At 49.0% G+C, this 19,942-nt stretch overlaps 2 protein-coding genes across 5 annotated transcripts in view; one reads left to right on the top strand and one right to left on the bottom strand.

Annotated features, from left to right (window-relative positions):
- Positions 1–4,797, top strand: part of PPIP5K1 (diphosphoinositol pentakisphosphate kinase 1) — a 42,650-nt gene extending 37,853 nt beyond the window's left edge. For all 3 annotated transcript variants that reach the window (XM_054273112.1, XM_054273111.1, XM_054273110.1), the window contains 3 exons: positions 1,363–1,500; positions 1,909–2,022; positions 2,634–4,797. In XM_054273112.1, coding sequence (XP_054129087.1) covers positions 1,363–1,500; positions 1,909–2,022; positions 2,634–3,319 — 938 coding nt within the window. In that variant the 3' untranslated portion in view covers positions 3,320–4,797. The remainder of the gene's footprint in view (positions 1–1,362; positions 1,501–1,908; positions 2,023–2,633) is intronic.
- A 4,242-nt stretch (positions 4,798–9,039) lies between these two features.
- MAP1A (microtubule associated protein 1A) overlaps positions 9,040–19,942 on the bottom strand; it is a 45,453-nt gene continuing 34,550 nt past the window's right edge. For both annotated transcript variants that reach the window (XM_054273055.1, XM_054273056.1), the window contains 3 exons: positions 10,996–19,759; positions 10,117–10,349; positions 9,040–9,203 (listed from right to left, as the gene is read on the bottom strand). In XM_054273055.1, the coding sequence (XP_054129030.1) occupies positions 9,048–9,203; positions 10,117–10,349; positions 10,996–19,759 (9,153 nt within the window). In that variant the 3' untranslated portion in view covers positions 9,040–9,047. The remainder of the gene's footprint in view (positions 9,204–10,116; positions 10,350–10,995; positions 19,760–19,942) is intronic.

Genomic DNA, 19,942 nt, shown 5'->3' with positions numbered 1-19,942 from the left:
AAGAATGTGGTCTTTTTTCTGTGTCTTATGTTTCTTCATCCTAGCCAAGGATTTGTTATCCTTTTTGTCTTGAATTATGTCTGTAGGTCCTTTGTGGCGTAGGTAACCTTGTGAACTCTCTGGAGGGTTCTTTATCTCCAGCAACTGTTATTTATTGCAGTGAGCACCTTCATGGCTCATGCTCCTTGCCTCTTGCAGAACTGGGTTAGGTGAGGATATTGGAGCAGAGCCTGTCCTGCAGGTGACTGGAACAACTGTCTGCAGTACACAAACAGGTGCTCCAGGGCTTCTCCTGAGGTACTGCCAAGCTGCAGGGGTCAGTTTTGTCCTCTTGGTGTGGTGGGCAGACATCTTGCTGCAGATTGCATCAAGAACTCTCTCACTTTTTGCATTTCAAAGTATTTTTCCTTCTCTGTAGAAGCAAACACAGTTTCTTTCCAGAGTCTTTTTGAGGTCCTTGGAGGAGACTGGGGGGCCACAGAATGGGAAGCCCAACCCTGAGGAGTTGAGAGGCCATTAAACTTGAGAGAGGCATTAAACAGAGCAGGGGGCAGCCTCATTCCATATACCCACGGACTCATCTGTTTCTTCCTTGCTCCTCTGACAGTTCAGGTTGGCTTGGTTCCACAAGGCATTTCCAGGAAGCTGGGATGAAGAGGAAGATGCTTTGCTATGTTACTCTGCTGGCTTGAGCAGCAAAGGATTTATTCTGAATGGTTGTGATGCAGCTTAGCTTTGAGAAAGTGTCTATTACATGCTGAGATGCCTATTTATGCTCGTTCTGGGTTTGCTGGCAGTGAATTCTAGTTAAAGGGACAAATAATTCATTACCTGGCCCTTCCTTTGGACACAGCCTACACAGCCTGTTGGGGTGCACGGGGGGCTGCTGTGACAGGGAGTTTCTGTGGCTCCTTGTGGCTGCTGCAGTGTGTGCTCCCCGCTGTGGGGAGAGGGGGCTGTGCCAGCCAGGGGTCACCAGCGGTGGGACCTCTTTAATGGAAATTCTGTTGGCACCACTTCGATTCCGTTTGGCTTCTGTAAGAGGGGGCACTGTGCCAAGCTCTGTGCCAAGTTCTCCATCATGGCTGTGTATTTTAAGTGTCCCAGGCTCAGCAGCAAAAATGGCAGCTGCCAGATACTTTTCCTCTTTTCCCCTCCATGTGTACCCAGGTGCTTGCTTTCAGATCTGTATTTGCATGGGATTGCTTCGTGGTGATTTTCTTGGGTTAGAAGAGATGACCTGAGGCCTGAGTGTGCCTGTTGTTTGATTCCCAGAGTGCCCAGCTCTTTCAGCCACGACTGCTCCTGCATGGATTTTCCCTGCTGTTTCCTCTATTCATTCTCTACGTGGTCTCTTTGCAGGTTTTGAAGGCTGCTCCATGGTTCCCACCATCCATCCCCTGGAGACGCTGCACAACTCGCTGTCTCTGCGGCAGGTGAACGAGTTCCTGACGGCCGTGTGCCGGAGCTGCAGTGAGCCGCACGCCCACTCCACCGCAGGTACGGCTTGCTGCTGGGCTCTGGCAGGGCGAGGAGCACGCCTGCCCCTTCCCGTTCTGGGACAGATCAGCCTGACAGCCCTGCAGAGCAGTGCAGCCCCTAGAGCCTGTCCCAGAGTGTTCCAGCCCAGGAATCAGCCACGGGACCCAGCTCAGAGCCATCGTAGGCCGTTTACATGGCAAATCATCAGTCAGGCCTGTCTCTAGCTGATGAGTGCGGTGATGAGGACACCGACTCCAGCTCTGGAAATCTTAGCCTCAGATTCCCGGGACCTCATGGGCTGGCATGGCTCTGAATTGGCACTGGTCTTTAGCTCTTCCCAGAGCGCCTGCTCGTGACTGCTGGGCTATGAGCCGTTCCTTTATGTCTGTAGGAATATTACTGATGTGTGTATTTTTTTTCCCGAAGCTCTGTTTGATTCAATGATTGGGAGCCAGATCCCAGGAGACCCCTTCATGTCCCAGCGGATCCTGTCGTCGTCGTCGCTGCCGCTGCGCCCGCGCTCGGACAAACCCCCCTGGTGTGAGTGCGCTCCGCGCTCGGTCAGGGCAGATGCAGCGGGCAGGGAGGGAAGGGTGTGCAGTCACCAAGGCCAGGAAACCAGTCTGGCTGAAAACAGTGGTTTCATTCTCCTCCTTTATTGGATTAGATACAATCTAGCTATTGCCCTAATTTTGCTTATTGTGCAATATAAGGCAAGAATAAGCATTAGTAGAGAATCAATATTTCTTTCTCTAGTGTTGACTCTCACTCAGCACTCAGGGACTGTGTGTATCAGGAACCAGGAGGAGCAAGTTGAAGCTGGGATTGTTCCGTAATAGTAAGGGAATGAAATAAATTGGTTTGCATTTTGAAGTGAAACATCACACTTCACATTTTGTGCTGTAACAACAGAGTCTGCTCTTGGCTGTATGCCAACATATAGCACTGGATTAAAAGGTAGCAGTGTACTCTGTGTGATTGGGTTTTCATCAGCTGAACTGTCAGAAATGTCCAAGACCAGCTTCAAGCCCCTGACAGGTCACACGGCATATAGACAGCGCTCACCTCTTGGTTGCAGAACTGTGGGACTGTGACAGTTCGGGTGGGAAAATACCAGCTACATGTTTTAAGATTTTTCTTCCTCTTTGCAGACAGCAGTGGCCCCTCCAGCACCGTCTCCAGTGCAGGCCCATCCTCCCCAACTTCTGTGGACAGCTGTGCTCGTTTCAGCTTCACTGAGAAACTTTCCATCAGCCCCCCAAAAAGTGAGGAGCAGCTGACCAGCCAGTCCCCTGAGCAGGAGGAGAGTCAAGCTCCACGCAGAGAGCCCGACATGCGGGAGGGTGTGTCTGGGCTGCCAGCAGCAGAGCCAAGTGCCCCAGAGACCCTGGTCTGGAATAAGGGCCCAGAGCCAGGCAGGATTCTGGAGCTGTGCAAGAAGGAGCTGGCAGGGGAGGATGCTAACCCAGACGAGAAGAGCATGGGAGAGCGGGATGAAGAAAAATCATCTGGGGAAATGTTAGAGCCAAGTAACATAGGAAACCCAAAGTGTGGTGAAGGATTTGACCTGGGGCTGGCTGGGGAGACAGCGAAGCCAGGTGAGGGGTCTCTCAGGGGAATGACTGGCCTGGATCTGTCCAAGGAGATCCTGGTGCCCTGTGAAGAGGAGCTGCTGGGAGAGATGTTGGACCCAGAGCATACAGGCAAGGAGCTGCTGGGGGACAGTGCTCTGTCAGACCAGCTTTTCTCTGGTCACCTGTGCCAGGTGCAGCCACTGACTCCTGAGAAGAATGTGGAGGAACTGCAGCTGCTGTGTCAGAAGGATCAGCAAATTTAGTGGCTCACTGGACAGCACCCTGCAAGCACTTCTAAGCCTGAGTGCAGCCCGACTTCCTGCATGGCACCTCACGCAGCTGGCGGTGCACAGCAGAGAGGAAGCCATGTCCCAGGGCTACAGGAGTCTGTGGTGTGGAAGAGACTGCTTTGCTCCTCCACAAGCCAGCTCTTTGCCATTCAGCAAGAATGCTTGCCTCGTTAAATGAACAACAATGCAGTCTGGGTACTGGCATGGCACCTTCATGGAGCAGGGACATGGTGCTGCCTTGGTGTCCCGAGGGCTTTGTGCTCACTGGGACAGCAGCATTAGAGGAATGGTACAGCCAAGGCCTTTAGGGTGGTAAGTCCAAAGAGGACAGTTCCTCCTGACCCTTTGGCCCACAGCCTTCAGAGAAAGGCATTCTGGGCCTAAATTAATCAGATCCATCACAACCACCAACCTCCTCTCTGTTTCTTCCTTCTTCCTCTCTGAAATCCCACTGCTGGCCACCAAAATCTGGTCCAGAGAGTCCATGGTAGGAAAACTAGCAAAAGCAGAAGGCATTCTGAATGAGTGTGGAAAAGAAGGGTAGTGAGGGTATCAGGTTTGACTGCCACTTGCAAGGAAACATCCCTTTGGCATGGCCTTGGACGTTTCCCTGCTGGACTGGGGCCGGCAGGAGCCTGGGCATCCAGCCTGAGAGAGGTGTGCAGGGAAGACACACACAGTTGTTTTTTCTCGTCCCCAAGGATCAGGCAGGTTACAGCTCTGAGGTCTTGGTGACAGGGATTAAAAGAAACTGCTATTTTGATAATTCAGGACTATTAGAAACCAATAAGGAGAAATCTTTATTATATAAAATGAAAAATATTTAATGGATATTTATGTAAATGCCTTGTGAGCACAAGCCTGAGGGCAAGATTGATACGGGTGTCCCTGCCGCGTCCCGAGTGCCGGCCGGGGCTGTGCTTCCCACTCCTCCTGTATTTATGGACAAGTCTGCGTGTCTGTCTGTAGCTAGGATCTCTGTTTTTGTGAAGCTGTGCCCAAAGATCTCTATGCTGTGTTGTGACAATGTGTGTTCACAGTAAATCTATGCTGTGGGTCCAGTGTCTCTCTGTCTCTGATGCTGACTTGGCAGCAGTGTGTATGTGCCAAAGCTTGCAGGTGCTGGGAACAGTAAGCCCTGCTCATGCTCTCTTGTCCTGGAAGAGCAGCTGTGGCTGCAGTCAGACCTGTTGGAAAAGCACAGGCTCCAGGCCAGGAAAAAACCTCCTTTTTCCTACATGGGAGAACTGGTCATACTGGGGAAGAGCTCCTGGCATGCCAGGTCTCAGGGGCGATTGTGGTAGAATGAGGACACTGGAATGGTGTGTGCAGCACTGCTTTGGCAGCCACGTCTCCTGCCAAGGCCTGTGTGTTCCTGTCTGGGGACAGTGCCAGGGCAGCGTGGCTGCCACGATGGGCCCACGAGCACCTGCTGCAGGGGCTCATTCCGGAGGGGGGCATGGAGAAGGGCCCCTGGGGTGCGGCTGTGGCCCTCAGGTGCTGACTCCTACAGAGCCTGATGCTCGTCACTGGGAAAATGCACTGCGGTCACAGCACCTTGGTTAGCAGAGACAGCGTCATTTACTTGAAAAGTAGCTGTGTGTGGAAGTAGTTCCTGGTTTATGGTAGCAGTTCATGGTTCCTCCCATCAGCACCGGGTTTGGCAGCTGCCCTGAGGTCCCCACCAGGGCCTGCACAAGCTGTGGTGTGGTCTGGGGCAATGATGGCCTCTCTCCTGAGGACTGTAGCACAGAATCTGCTTTCTTTTTTCCTAGCACCCACCTGTGCCATTGTTTCCTTCTGAGGACAGGCAGGCAGGAACAGAACTAACTGGGCATCAGCCTCTCCTGACTGTGTTCCACCACAGGCAGTGCAGCAGCTGTCCCAGTTTTCTGGTAAGGAGCTGGAAGATTGTTCCCTTGTTGGAGGTCAGGCTGAAGTTCTGCAGAGGTGCCAAAGCGCAGCTGCTGCAGTGGGTCAGGCATGGAGTCCCTGGCATGCCCGTGCCCAGGTGCCACGCCAGCAGGTGTGCTGCCTGCCACAGACCCTTGCAGCTCAGAGAGTGCCAGCAGTGCTGGGCAGAGCTGCCATTGCCAAGGAGTGCAGGGACAGGTGGAGGGCCACAATGGGATGCACGATTCTGGAACTGAGAGGAGGGATGGTGCTGCATGGCAGACAGGCCACGCCAGGCTCCTCACTGCCTTGTCAGGAGCTGCTTTCCCCCTGCAGCCCTTGGCCAGCTGTCCCAGATGTGCCCAGGAGGGACCCACAGTTACCCTGCTGGGGCCAGGGGCTGTCCGGGCAGGCTCTGTGCCCTTGTGTGCGTGTCCCTTTCCAAGTCACAGCAGAGTTCGGCAGCTGCTGGTGAACGTGGGGCTCGCCTCAGCTGGGAGGCATGGGAGGGTGGCACAGCAGCCATGGCTGTGGGCACACTGAAAGAACAGCTGGAAACCACTGGAGATGTTCTCATTCGCAATTAATGTGGCTTTATTTTTAATGTGTTGGGCTCCTCTCTTGACAGCAATTAGTTACAGTGTTTCACATGGAAATGGGCAATAGGACAGAACTCAAGGAACTAAATTCAAATAGAAATGTGATGCTGAAGAAAAGAATCAGGGCTCTCTTCTTAAAACATTTAGCATAGAAGAAGCTAGGAGCACAAGATGCCATTTCAATACAGTTAAGACGTTCACTTTTTTTAATTATAGGTTTAAAATATTATTTTTTACCTATTACATACAGGAAGATTACGCGTTGTTGCCCACATGCAGAAACAAGCAAAAGCAGAGTTTAACTGTTTCTCTCTATAGTGTTGTATTACCTCTGGCTCCAGGTGGGTCCTGCTGGCTACTGTGGCCTGAGCAGGGCCAGACTCTATGAATCAGCATTTTCCTAAGTCTTTTTTCCCCATTGTTTTTTTAAGATGGAAGGGAATGGGGGAGAGAGGGAGATAGGGAGTGAGAGAAGCTCAAGGCAGAACAGACTGCGACAAAAACTGAAAAAAAATGTGGAGCCTTGAGGACAGGGAAGCAAACTGGTGTAGGATAAAGGTAGCCAAGCAGCAGAGCTGCAGAGGGCAGGAGCAGAGCATGGAGGGCAGCCTTCCTCCTGGAATCCACCAGTGGCCACACTCCTGCCTGGAGGATGCAGGTACCTCACAAAGCCTCACTATTACTGCTGCTTAGTCAGAACTGCTTCAAGTTTAAAATTGAGAAAACATTCATGTGTGTGTCTATCTAAAGTTAGTGCATTAGCTTTACATCTAGCTACGCAGAGGGATCCCAGGAGCCAGTGAGGGCCATGCTCGTGCCTCCGGTGTCCGGCATCCTGCAGCTGCCACCGCGGCGAGTGCGCCAGGGGCTCCCCAAAGCACAGCAGGCAAAGCCCCCCAGCATTCCAGGGAGGGGCAGGGGCAGGTGTTTCAGTGCCTGCAGTTGCCAGAACCAACATTCATGAATGCTGACCCCATCGGGATGCAGAGAATGACATTTATTATGCTGGCAGACACAGTGTGATTCCATGGTTAAAATGAACACGGCACAGGGCAGGAATTAGCTAAAGCCCTGAGTAAGCTCACATGCTCCTAACAGGGGCCACAGCCAAAGAGCTGGCTGTGCCTTGGGGAGGCTGCTGGCCTCAGGCCTTGTCCCACAGCTGCTGGGTTTTAGACACCGCCTTGCAGAGACATTTTTGCTGCCCACAAGTTCTCTATGGTCTTTTCATTTGTTTAAATTGCAGCATGTTAGTATTTGTACTGAGAAAACCTCTGAACTGACACTAAAAGCACATGGTATCATGTTAACATGTATAAATTAAAATATTAACACAAAATGCAGCTTAAAGTTAAAAAAATAAATATATAAATTAAAATGCAAAATAGACCATTTCCCTAGAAACTCCATTTTAGTGCTAGGAGCAGGTTTCTAAGCAGCATTTTCTTCATGTCACCTGCCAGAAAGCTAGCACCGTGACTGAAGTGTCCCAGGCTAGTGCAACACAGGGCCCGAGGATGCTCATGGTGGAGTCAGCCCTCTGCTCAGGGCCAAGCACAGCGGGTGCCATAGCAGATGGAAATACTTTGTGCTGACTGACAACCATTGCAGCACAGCTTTCCATCTCACTCCTTCTTTCCCAGAGCACAGCCTGCTGCCACTCTCTTTGTCTTACAGAAAAGCTATCTTTGTGGTAAGAGCCTCTGTCAGTTCTCTGGGATGTGGCAAAGGCTCGTGGATGCTGCAGGCTTGGTGCACCTCAACACCCCAGTCCCTGCTGGGAGAACGTGTCTGCCACACTGGAACGGGGCTGTGTGCCAAGGAGGCTCTGGGTGGCTCTTCAGCACCACAGTGCACTCACTGCACACACTCCTGCTCCTGCCAGGCGTCAGAGAGCAAGGACAGACACCCACAGAGAGGCATAGGCCAGGGAGCAAGCTGCAAGGTGGCACCACACGGATGAGCAGCACTCACCTGCGCTGTCAACACATCCCTGCCACAGTGTGAGGGAACTGAGAATGGCTACGCTTGCTAAACTACTTTTTCCCAAGTATGTTGGGAAGGGCCTTCTCTTCCCTCTCACCACAGTTGTATTCCCCACATCCTGGACACTTGGAGGGACAACAAAAAGCTTGAACACAGCTCTAAGGCTTGGAGCCTGGCACACGGGCAGCGAGGCGATGGCTGCTGCGTGCAGGCCGGCACAGCACAGCCACAGGGCCCAGCCTTCCCACAGGGCCCTCGGCTGCCTCGGCACCATCCTCAGAGCTGGCACAGGGAGGTTTCTTCCACATCCTGGGCCAAGAGTGGCCAAGGCTTCCTCAGTCCTTCTGCTGCTGAGGGGGCTGTAGTTGTGCGTTTGGATGCTCTTTGTGTGTAACTGTTTAGGCCACAGCCTCTCTGTGCCTCCTCCTGCCACACAGCTGGCGTGCAGGAGTCAGCCGGCTGCTGCGGCTGCTGCGTGTGTGAAGCTCAAGTTGGCAGGTTAGGAATGTGCTGAACCCTCCCCTCCCACTGCCATGATCCTTCATCCCAGCTCCCTGAGCACAGCAAACAGGTGCTGCAGGATGCCACAGGTGAGTACTTGGGACACAAATTTGCCAAGCTGGCATGTGGTGGTCGTGCCTAGTAGGAGCACAGGTCCCCTTGCTCAGAACACCTCCTGTATGCTCAGGAGGGGAGATGGAAGAATGACCTTCATTGTCACATTACAGTTCAGAGGGTTTTGTCTTCCCTCGTCTCCCTGGTGCAATTTCTTTGCAAGTTAGATTTCACCTCTGCCCCCTGCCTCCCATGCACTCTGCATGCAGCAGCAGCACTTCAGCCCTCACCAGAAAGGTGAGGCTCACGGTGCTACAGGTTAAATGGCAAGGCAGCCAGGAAGAGAGTAGAACAAGCTCTCACAGCAGCAAGGCAGCCAAGATAGTCTACAGAAACTGTACAGGCAGCAGAATAAAGCAGGGAAGGTGAAAGTGCCCCTGGCCTGCAACTGCTCTTGCACAAACTCTTAGCTCAGTCCAGAAAATTACAGAGCCCTGCACTTCTTCCTCACGGCATCCAGTGCTGAGCAAGATGGATACCCGATTGCCTGACAAATGGGAACCATGTAGAGGACTAAACCAGAGAAGAACTGGACTGTGATTAGATGGTGTCTCTCATGTTGCATCGGTGACTGAAGAATCAATGGATGAACACAAAATGTGGAAGATCTAGAATTCAATCTTACAGGCTGGAAAAGATTCGTCCTGCATCACAACAGTGCTGCTGCTTGCCAGTACCATGATGTTTAGCTCTTGCTGTTTCTCATGGGTCTGTTGATACCATTCTCGTGTTACCTCAGTATCGTGTGTTGGGATCAATGTCACCTGGGAAAAGAAAGCAGCAGGGATGATTGAGAACAACTGCAGTAACAAAGAATGCCCATAGGAGCTGCGGCTAAAATTTCTTGTTAATTTTGGAACACTGTACCCTTGGTACTGCTTGTTCTATTTAGTGTCTTTCAGATGTCGGGTTCTGAGGCAGAGCTTTATTTTATACAGTACCAGCACAATGGGGCTCTGAACTGGCTGCAAACTGGCAGCACTGACACCATAATGCTGAGAATGGCTGCAGTGCAGGGGAGAGCTCTGGAGCTCCAGAAACAGCCTCAGAAAGATCCTTCACTATGAAAAGGAACCATACTGGCAGTGTCACTCTTAATGGACACTATGTGCCTGTTGACCCAGCGTGCAACTCAGGGACCTTGAAATATGGGGCTGCTTCATCTGGAAGAACATTTATACCTTTCTGTACGTGTCTTCAGGAGTGCCCACCTGGGGTGTCCTGCAAGCCTGCCTAAACAAGAACTGTGTTACAGAACATTCTTGTTTAAATCCTCTACTAGTAAGTTGATGTCAGAAAAATCTTCAGCAAGCCAGGCTAACAAGAGATGCCACTGGGTGTGGGACACTGACGAAAATTCAGCTTGTGTTGGTGTTTGATTTTGCTTGAGGATACGCTCATCCTGCAGTAGGTAAGGATGAGTGTATGATCTCTCAATGCTTCCTCCCCTCAGGAGGATGTGGAAAAGAGGACATATCTGCTTCTATTCATACCATTTTGCAGGTGTTCTCCTCCTCATCAGTACAAGCAGTTACTCTGCTGAGACTGCAAAACAGGATATGCCCAGTACCATTTGCTTCCTCTCAGTGTACTCCCTTGGGTACGTGATACCCATCTTCCTCTGAGCACTTGTGACATCAAAAGCGTGACACAGCGCTTTGCATTTCCATGACCTACCTGCAGGTTCTCTCCCCACTGAGACTTCCCTTCCAGAAGTGCATCCAGCACTGCACGGCTCGGCTCTCCGCTGGCTGCATCGTTCCCACTCACAACATAATAAGATGCTCGAACCCGCTTGAAGAACTCTGGATCTGTGTTCTTCCCACTGCAGTGGTTGGGGATGTAGGCCAAGTCCACGTAGACAGGTGGACCCATAGGCACTGACAAACTGCTCTTAGGACTATTGGAAGCTTTGGAAAACAGGAAACAAGAGGCTATCAAAACCCTTCTGCAAGGGACAAACACTCAGATTAACAAAGAAGGACTTGGATTCCAGAAAAACTTTTCCATTGCAGCAGTGAAGTTGAGACTTATCCATGCTCTGCTGCTCAGAGGTGACCTGGATGGATTTCTGGGCCAGTGCTGTGACAGGTCTTGGGTGGGAAAGGAAGTTCTGCTATTTTTTGGGGGGAGGGATTGGAAAGCTTTAGGATCAGAAGCTTTTTTCTGGGGGAGGGAACCAAAAATCTCCATTATTAACTTTTGCAGAGTTGTGATCCCAATTAATATTTAGTCCTAATTTTTGTCAATAACCTACATTTGCTTAAACACAGAGATACACCCCCTCCCCCATTCTGATGGCCTATGTATGCTATCCTAGGGCATTACAGTACTCTTTGTCCATCCTGGCTTCCTGCCATCCCTGTGAATCGCTGCTGCTCCTAGGACTCTATTGCACTTTCATATCAACCTTTTGTACATCTCAACCTTATCACTGCTTGTAACTTTTTATGCCTGACTGGGAAGATCTGTTCTCTGTTCTGCTGTATTTAACCTAGTGCTTTTCTCGGCGTTGGACCTATTGAGATAATGCATTTTTCAGGAAGGATTTCTTACCGGGATTTGTTTTGATGCCATTAACAAGGCTCTTGCCAGGGTTGCTGTGACTACTCCGGGATAACTCATCCTCTGGCATCAGCGCACTACGTGCTTTGGGCTTTTCTCCTCCATCTCTTTCTTTTTTGGCAGTGACAGATTTTGGAGATTTGTCCGATGACTGTTTCACAGGAGTGGGTGATCGTTTCCCTTTCACATCTAATTTTCGGGCAGGTGAGGAAGATTTGGATTTGCTCAAAGGCTTCCTCACACCTTTGTTCTTTTCTTTTATGTCTTTCTTGGAAATTTTATCAGTTCTGCTCATGCTTTGCTCATTTAGCAACATATCAGGGTCTACCATGCAGACATCAGGGTGAGGAGGGTGGGGATGGGGATCTACCATTGGAACAGGCTGAGGATCATGGCTGGACCTAGAACTGGCATGATGAGCATTCCCCACAGCTTTGTCCACTGGGAGGAAATCAGCATCTTCATCTGAGTCCATGTTGGCATCTGCTGTGATGGATGGACATTCTTCAGTCTCAGGAGGGACATCGGAGTCTGACTGGGAGGTTCCAGAATCACTCACTGATGTTGGAGGGGTTTCCTCCACTGTGGCACTTTGCATGGGACTGCTGCCAGTGTGGGGTGGTCTCCCCTGCACTGAAGGGTGACCCTCCTCCTCTGAGAGGTCACTGTCTTCAGAGAGCTCATGGGGGCTCGGGTTGATGAATGAGGGAGAGAGCTCTCCCTTTCTCTGCTTGTATTCACATGAGGAAAATTTCTGTCCACAATCAGAACTGCCTCCTAAATGGGTCTCCATGTCATGGGAAGCGTCTCCACAGTCCTCTGCTTTTTCACCCCTCTGCACATCTGGGAAAAATGGCTGGAAACTGTTTTCAGGGGACATCAGAGAGGAAGGACGGCTTTGCCTCTCTGTTTCCTCTTTGCCCGCGCATGGAGAAAAACTGCTGTCAGAATCAGGACATGTTTTTTCATCTTTTGCCTCTGCTGCATGGTGTGTGCTTTGGAAAGCTGGCAGACTAGTGCTCACCTCTGTTGGACCATTAGCTGTGGTTTCATCTTTGTACTGATGATGAGAAAATGATGCCAGCACATCAGGGAGAGATCTCAGAGGCAACGGCTGCTCTGCAAACGGTGCCTTCTGCTCTGGGCTGCTACCACAGTGCTGCTGCTCTTGCTCTGCAGAGAACGGTGTGGGCTCTGAGCCCTGGCACTCTTTTCTGCGTGGCAAGGTGTGGTCACTCATGCCACAGGGAAATGGAGACCCATGTTCTTCAGCAAAGACAAAGTCTTTGGTTTCAGCTGTATGTATTTTCACAGCATTATCTGGAACCAGTGGAGACACATCCCAAGCACTCCTCGTACCTGATTCCACTCCTGCACCTGTGGATGTGGAAAGCATATGGGAATAGAAACTTTCTGCTGTAGCCAGTATCACAGGAGTGGTGGCCTCAGATGATGGTTCCTCTGACAGGCTGGAAGAGTCATCTTTCAGCTGCTGCTGGGTCACAGACTCTTTCTCCATACCTTTGGAGAACACCTTGTCTTCTTCATATGGACTCAGCGGTGAGAATTTAGGAAAAGATGAGTCAAGGCTGCTGATTTTCTCAGAAACCTCCAAGTACTCATCTTTGTTTCCCTGGGCTGACAGCAAAGCACAAGGAGACTCTAAAGAAAGAGAAATATCCCCTAAATGGCTTACTGAGGTTTGCTTATGTCTGAATGTGCTGGCTGTTTCAAATCCAGAAGAGCTATCCATCCCTCTGCTCTCTACCCTTGGGCCCTGTTCATATACTTCTGTTTGTTTGCTGGAAGCAGATTTCAGGTATATGGCTTGCTCTTGGCACTTGGAGGCCACTGCTGCACTTGGGTAATCTGCTACCCAGAAATGGGATTCCTTTGTGGATTTTTCAGCAACCTCTATCTTTTGTGAAGAATCATGGCACATTTCTGAAGTTTGTTCATCTCTGTGCATGTCTGGCACGTCACTGTAACCAGCGGCATATGTCTCCACAACAGCAGCTGATGCAGTCGCCCTACTTTCGTATTTCTCTTGCCAGCCTGGACCAGAGGGAGAAGAGGCAGCGGAGCTGGGTGAAAGGGGCTCCTGACATTTGCTCTGCAGGAAGGGGTCTGACACAGGGAAGTTGCTGATGGCTGAGATGCGTGTATAGACGGTGCCTGCAGCTTCAGCAGGGCTGTGCAGTTTAGATTCCTTTTCAGACTTCTCCTTAGCACCTTTTTCTAGCTCTGAGTCACTTGCACTTTCTTCCCCTCTACCTGCTTTCTCATAGTATGTATCTTTGGGATTTGGGATTTCAGATTTCAGGGACAAAGATACCTGCTCCTGGCTAGACGAAATGATATTCTCATCTGGACAGCCAGCATCCATATAGGCGGATGATTTTCCTTGATAAAAGGTGTCAGCTGTGACGGTGGGAGAGGCAAATGCTGCGCTCGCAGATGATGGATGCAGTGCAGAGTCCAGTTCTCCTGGTAAAGCAGAAGACACATTCAGTTTTTCCTGTCCTTCTGATGTCCTAGGCTTCCCTGTTTCAGATAAGGGCAAATATCTTTCATGGATGTCTCTATAGTCAAAGACTGAATCTGCTTTATCCTTAGGGGATGCTGGAGAAGACAGTTCCTTCTCAGCTGAGGTATAAAGGCAGGACTCTTCTTCCTTTGCAGATACATGAAAATTTTGACCTTTTTGAGAGTTCAGTGCTGTCACTGGCACCTTGTCAGTGTGACCTGGGCTGTGTGCACCCATGGCTGTGAAGGGAGAGGGTCCCACTCCAGACACAATTATCTTCTCATAGATGTCAGCATACTTGAAACTTCTTTCATCAGGGTAGGGAGTTGGTTCTCTTTCTTCTGGTTCTTGTCTCGTGGAAGTGTCATCATCTCTCTGTGTGCAGACCCCTTCCTCATAGGAATAAGGCTCAGGGGAGCTCCTGGAGTAGGTCTCTGCAGGGTATAGCTCTCGGGTGGTAGCACCCACAGCCCCAGCACTGCCAACAGCATCACCACTTTTTTGACCTGGGCCTTGTGCTGGAGGGGAGTGTGCACACTGCCCTGACAGCTCAGCACTCCCTTTTGTGGGCTCTGCAATATATTCTGCTGCTCTTGTAGATTGCAACAGAGTAGGTGCTGCTGCTCTCTGCTCTTTTCTTCCTGTAGAGTCATACAGACCCTCAGTGGATTTGCAGTCATCCTCTTGTCTGCTATCTGACTTGTGTTTGCAATCTATTTCCTGATACAAATCACTGATGCCTGATTTCTTTTCAGATGCCTTCGATGGGACATCCTCCCATAAAGGTGGCTTGCACTGATCTACCTTGCAGGGCCCGTCTGCTCCTGGAGGTGCCTCTGTCTCTTCTCTCACTGCAGACAGGGGAGATGCCACAGCTTGGTCTAGTGACTTTGCATAGATATCTAGGACAGCTTTGTCCTCGTTGTCTAAGCAGGAGCAATCTTGTTTAGAGGTCAACAACAATTCTTGACTTTCTTTGTTTCCAGTTAAAGCTTTGGCCTGATTTTCCTCACCAGGGATATACTGAGGAGATAGAGGAGAACCTTCCCTTTGTGCTCTTTCTGGGACAGTGATGTCAGCAGGAATCATATCCACTTTCTTTGTTTCTGACTTAGGTTGGGCACCCTTCTGTGTGTCTTCTTTGTACTCAAATGACTCCATCTTTAAACATTCAGTTTCTGCTTGCAGTAGCATGGGTTTGTCTTCAGCATGGTGAAGTTCCTCATCCTCCTCACCGGGTAATTGCTCTCCTCTCCCACTGTCTCTCCCTTCCTCAAGATACCCAAAGGCAGAACCCCATGCTTCCCTTTCTGCCTCTCTCCAGGTATGGCTGCCAGGCAAGGCAGGAGGCAGGTTCTCCTCCTTTCCCAGTTTAGGAAGGGATTTTGTTTCAAATTCTGGTACCTCATCCAAGAACGTACACTCCCTCTCTTTGTCATATCTCTGCCGCGTTCCCTGAAGAGGGACCTCTTCTACCTCTTCTGGAAACCACACTTTCTTCTCATAACTTAAATCTTTCATGAAAAACTTATCCATTTCCGGAGATTTTTTTTCTTGAGCTTCCTTGAACTTGCAAGATTTTATGTCTTCAGTAGAAATGTGTGAACATGTTTTATCTTCACTTGGGCTAGGTTCTGTAAAATGAAAGCTCTTTGCATCTGGAGATACTTCCTGAGAGTCCAAGCCTGCACTTCTTCCCCTCAACAGGCTCTTTTCTGATGCAGAAAATAAACTGCTGTCATCTGGAGACATTTCTTCAGTTGAAGAATCTCTGGGTGATGTGCCTTTAACTGAACTACTTTCTAGGCAAGGAGAAGATTTTGATGCTTCTTTCAGTTCTTTGGCAGAAATTTCCAGTGATTTTTCATATGTGGCTGGGCTCTGGTCGATGAAACATGTGGATTTCACAGCTTTTGAAGAGAATTTGTCAGTGCACTTGGACACAGTTTTTTCTTTTGCAGATATCTCTTCTGTGAAACTAAGAGCTTTGATTTCTTCTGGAGAAAGTCCTTTAATAAAAACATCTGAAGAGATTTTTCTACTGGAACTCTCAGTGAGAGAAATGGATTTGGTCTCCTCTGGGGAAATATCTTCAACAGAAGCATGAGAAGATTTCTCTTCTTCTGATGTGTCTCCTGTTAAATATAGCAGTTTTCCTTCTTCAGTAGTAATTGTCTTAGAAATATCTGAGGATTTTTCTTTACCAATCCATTCTTCTGTAAAAGAAGGTGATTTGATGCCATCTGGTGAAAATTGCAAAGATTTGCCATTTTTACATTTGCTTTGGCTTGTGAACTGTGGAAGATCCACATTTCCCGGAGAAGCTCCTGTGGTTGCAAATGGCTCAAAGGACAAGTGTTTTGGAAGTCCCATTAACCCTTCTGTCACGGTTTTAGTTCCTTGCTCTTTTTCTGGTTTCGTGCTCGGAGGCTGCTCGTCCTCCCCGACCACCACCGTGTCCTGCTTGTGGTAGGAGAGCCAGGGCAGCTCGTCGCTCCTCGCTGGTGCTTCCTGCGCCTCCTCCTCAGGAGACGCTGCAGCATCACTGCTCAGACCCTGCTGGTGCTGCACAGGCCCCGGCCCTTCTCCTTCGCGTCTGCATTTAGCCACAGACGCCTCGTCTTCCCTGAGAGGCTCACCCTTGGCTCCCTTCACCACAACAGGACTTTGGCCTTCCAGTTTCTTGGCAGCAGCGTCCGTTTGTTTTTCAAACAGATCTGAATCTACCGTTTCCAGCTTTTCCTCCACTGGAGACTGGTGGAAGGGCGTGTGCCCTGCGCTGGTGGGGCCGGAGGGAGTGGGAGAGGCCATTTTCACTGTGCTGTCATCGGGGCTGGTGCATCGCTCCTCAGCCTCTGCAGAGTCAGCCTGGGAAAACGGAGCCTCCTCAGAGGACAAGGGCATCCCCTGTGTGGGAACACTGATTATCACATTACCGGGGCATACTGGAGGAACAAACACAGGGGCATTGTAATGCCCTCTGAGTTTCTCAGGCATCTCAATATTTGGAGTCCCATCTTCTTCATCTTCTTCATCTTCTGCCTCCTCATGAAGGTCCTTTTTCTGAGTTTCCACTTTCCTCTCTCCTTCTGCTAATGCATGGAAATCTTCAGGGGGTGGAGATTTAAAGCATTTGTCTTCCTCCAAGGATGATGTGGGAGAAATGGTGCCAGCAGAGGGAACGTAGTCGAGACCTTGAGTTGCTTCAGTCCGAGAAGAGGGCATACTGTTTCCTGTGTCCAGAAGTAAAGAGCTTTTCCCAGTCTCTTCGGTCTGTGGTGCTGTTATGGATGCAACAGATTGATCCTCTGCTACGGATGTTGCAAAAGATGAAAGCTTGTCACATTCAGTAATGGAGGTAGCAGAAGATATGTGTTCCTCCTCAGCTAGAGGTGCCGCCACAATGTTTGTAGGATATGCCAGGATTTCAGACTCCTGCCCAGCATAGCCCTTGGCTGAAAGGTCAGCAGGAGGCATGGCCTGTATTCCGTGTACTGCTTCAAAAGAGCCTGGATGGTCAGGAACAGAAATGTTATAGGCATTGACATCATACTTCAAGTGTGGGATCCTCTCTTCCTGTTCATCATGTATTTCTTCATCAGAAATGGTCTGCTCTGTTTCTGAGTAGCCAGGGATAGTTTCATCTTGGATATAAGAAACATGTTCTGCTGTTGCTCCTGGCGGGACTGGCAGGCTGCTCAGATATGACTCTTCCTTTGTTATGTCCTTTTCAAGTAACTTGGTTTTCTCATCCATGAAACTAAATTCTCTTTCCTTCTCTGTAATAGTAAACAGTTTTTCCTCCCTATCATCCTGATTCAGCCTACAGAATTCTTTATTCCTCTCCATTTTCTCCTCTGCTTTCATGTGCTGTTCTTCCTTTTCTTCCAGTTCTGCCTTTTCTATCACATCTTCTCTCTTTTCCTTCTCATCCTCTTCCTGTACCTGTGTCCCCTCAATAAACTTTTCACAAGTTTCTGCTTCCCTCTGTTTTCTGTCCAAAGAGATTTTCTCCTCTTCCTCCTTTTCTTCCTCTCTGAACACTGGGGGCTGAGCACCTTTTGCCAAGAGGTCTGTATGTGATGGCAGGTGTTCTTTGTCAGGAAACACCTCGATGTCCTTGCCCTGCTCAGCTTTTCCCCCCCAGTATCTTATGTCATGGTTTTCATCTACTGTTTTTCTTTCATCCTCTGTTGTTTCAGCAGAACCTCCCCTCAGCTCCCAGTGATGGACTGCCATTTCCTCTGCTGATGATTCTTTTTCCATACCAGTAGTAGTTACTCCCTGGTCAGGGGTCTTTCTTTTTAAAATCAGATCCACTTCAAGGTTACTCTGACCAGTCATATCAACAGAGTCTCTTATCTCTGCTTCAGGTGCTCCCATAATCTTATCACTAACTTCCATATCAGATCGTTCTTGAGTCAGCTGCAAGGCCCCTTTCTCCTCATGCTTCAGTTCCTCAAAGTCCTTTGTAAGATCTTCTGGTGAAGACAGGACCAACCTCTGTTCCACCATGGATGTCTCTCCTAGATCCACTTGTACAGGTGCCTTCTCCATTGGTAATGTCTTAAGGTCAGCAGGTACCTTTTCAGGCTCTTTTTCAGGTTTTGCTTTGATCTTCTCAGTTCTGAGTCTGCCTGGAAGTTTTGCCTTGTACAGTGTTTTTCTTACTTCTGGGGTAAATGGTTTCAAGTCTGGTTTAGGAATTTTTTTGATCTCTGGTTTGTTTTCTTTCTTTTTATCCTCTTTCTTTGAATCTTTTTTCTCATCTTTCTTTCCATCATCTTTTTTTAAGTCCTTTTTCTCCTTCTTAATCTCTTTCTTTTCTTTGTCTTTCTTCTCCTCTAATTTGGATACTTTCTCTTTGAGATGCTTTTTCCCAACCTTGTCTTTTGCCAATTTTCTTTTCTCAGCTTTGAGAGCATCACTTATTTCTGTCTTTATCTTTTCATGTTTAACAGGTTTCTCAGGAACTTTCTCTGTGTGTTCCTTAACCTTTTTTTCAATTTTAGCATCCTTTACAACTTCTGGTTTTACTTCCTTAATCCCCTCCTCAACTGCTTCTTCCTTCTTGACTTGCTTTGTCACAGATGGCTTGGGGGAAGACTTAAGACTCTCTTTACTGTCAGTTCTTTGTTTAATTTTGGTCTGCTTCAGCACAGGTGGAGGTATTCCAGAGGTGATATCTTTCTGAGTAGCCACTGGGTACCTCAGAAAATCAAGGTGCTTGAGTTTCTCAAGACCTTCCAATATCTTATTTTGAGGAGCATTTCCAGGAAACAAAACCCTTACAATTTTCTCAGTTGGGCTGGCTGGTAGCCATACCACTAGGGCTGTGATAGATGTGAGATAGGGAACAGAAATTTCACCTTCTTTTCCATTTGCAAGAATGATGCCAGTCTTTGCTTTACTATTGCCAGCCCATTTCTGCATTAGAAACTGCATTTCTTTACTGTCCTTGACAGGGTTCAGTATATACATGTCCAGCTTACCCACGCCCATTTTGTGGAAGAGTGTGATGGGCTCGATGGTGCTGCTCACCACCCTGTAGAGAGGCTCTGATTTAATGCCCAGTCTGTTGAGATACTGCAGTGTCATGCACGCTTCTTCGATGCTCCTCTTTACTTTCATGGAGGCTTCAGGCATCTTCAGCTTTTCAGGAACATTAAAAAAAACCACCCCTAGCTCAGGAGAAATTAGGTTTTTCATCCAGTCACTGTAGTTGGTAGAGCCCTGGGATTGTTCCTCCTCTTGCTCAGCAACTTTCCTCTGCAGCAACCCGTTGATGCCAGGCAGGTTGTCTGCACCAATGTGGGTGAGCAGGATTGAGTCAATCCTGTCCAGGTGCCTTACCAGCTTCCAGAAACATGATTTCCTTTCAGAGCCACCATCCACAAGGATGTTAAACCCATTGACAGCAAAGAGAGCAGAATCACCTCTTCCCCCAGGGAATATGTAGCAGCAGGGCTTAGAAAGCTTCAGAAAACCCCCTGAGGTGGGTGGCTCCAGGAGATCAAATGGAGACGGTACATCAACTGTCTCAGAGACATATTCTGCAAATTCAGACACCCCATCCATTTCTGGCAGAACTGGATCAGGATTCAGTTTCAGATTAATAATGTCCTGAAATCGAGGATGCCCAAGGTTGCTCCAGGCTCCTTCTCCCACGCACGACACAGTAAGAGAGGTCTTGGTATCTGAATCAGAGTTGCTGAGAATCTGGGTGACCTAATGGGATAAACACAGACAAATAAAGGTCAAATAGAGCTTTGAGACCTATACAGCACTTAAAAAAAAAAAAATGCAGCCAGTTAATGCAGAAATACTGAAGGTACCATGAGCACTTTACCAATGGGAAACATTGGGCGTACATGAAATAGTTTGAAAGCCCGTGGAAAATCAATGCATAGA

The sequence above is a fragment of the Melozone crissalis genome, unplaced genomic scaffold, assembly GCF_028551555.1.
Source record: "Melozone crissalis strain CALT ecotype California unplaced genomic scaffold, PUWL_Pcris_2 ptg000014l_1, whole genome shotgun sequence".
Classification (NCBI taxonomy): domain Eukaryota; kingdom Metazoa; phylum Chordata; class Aves; order Passeriformes; family Passerellidae; genus Melozone; species Melozone crissalis.
Note: the sequence above shows the minus strand (reverse complement) of the source record. Positions and strands in the feature narration are given on the sequence as shown.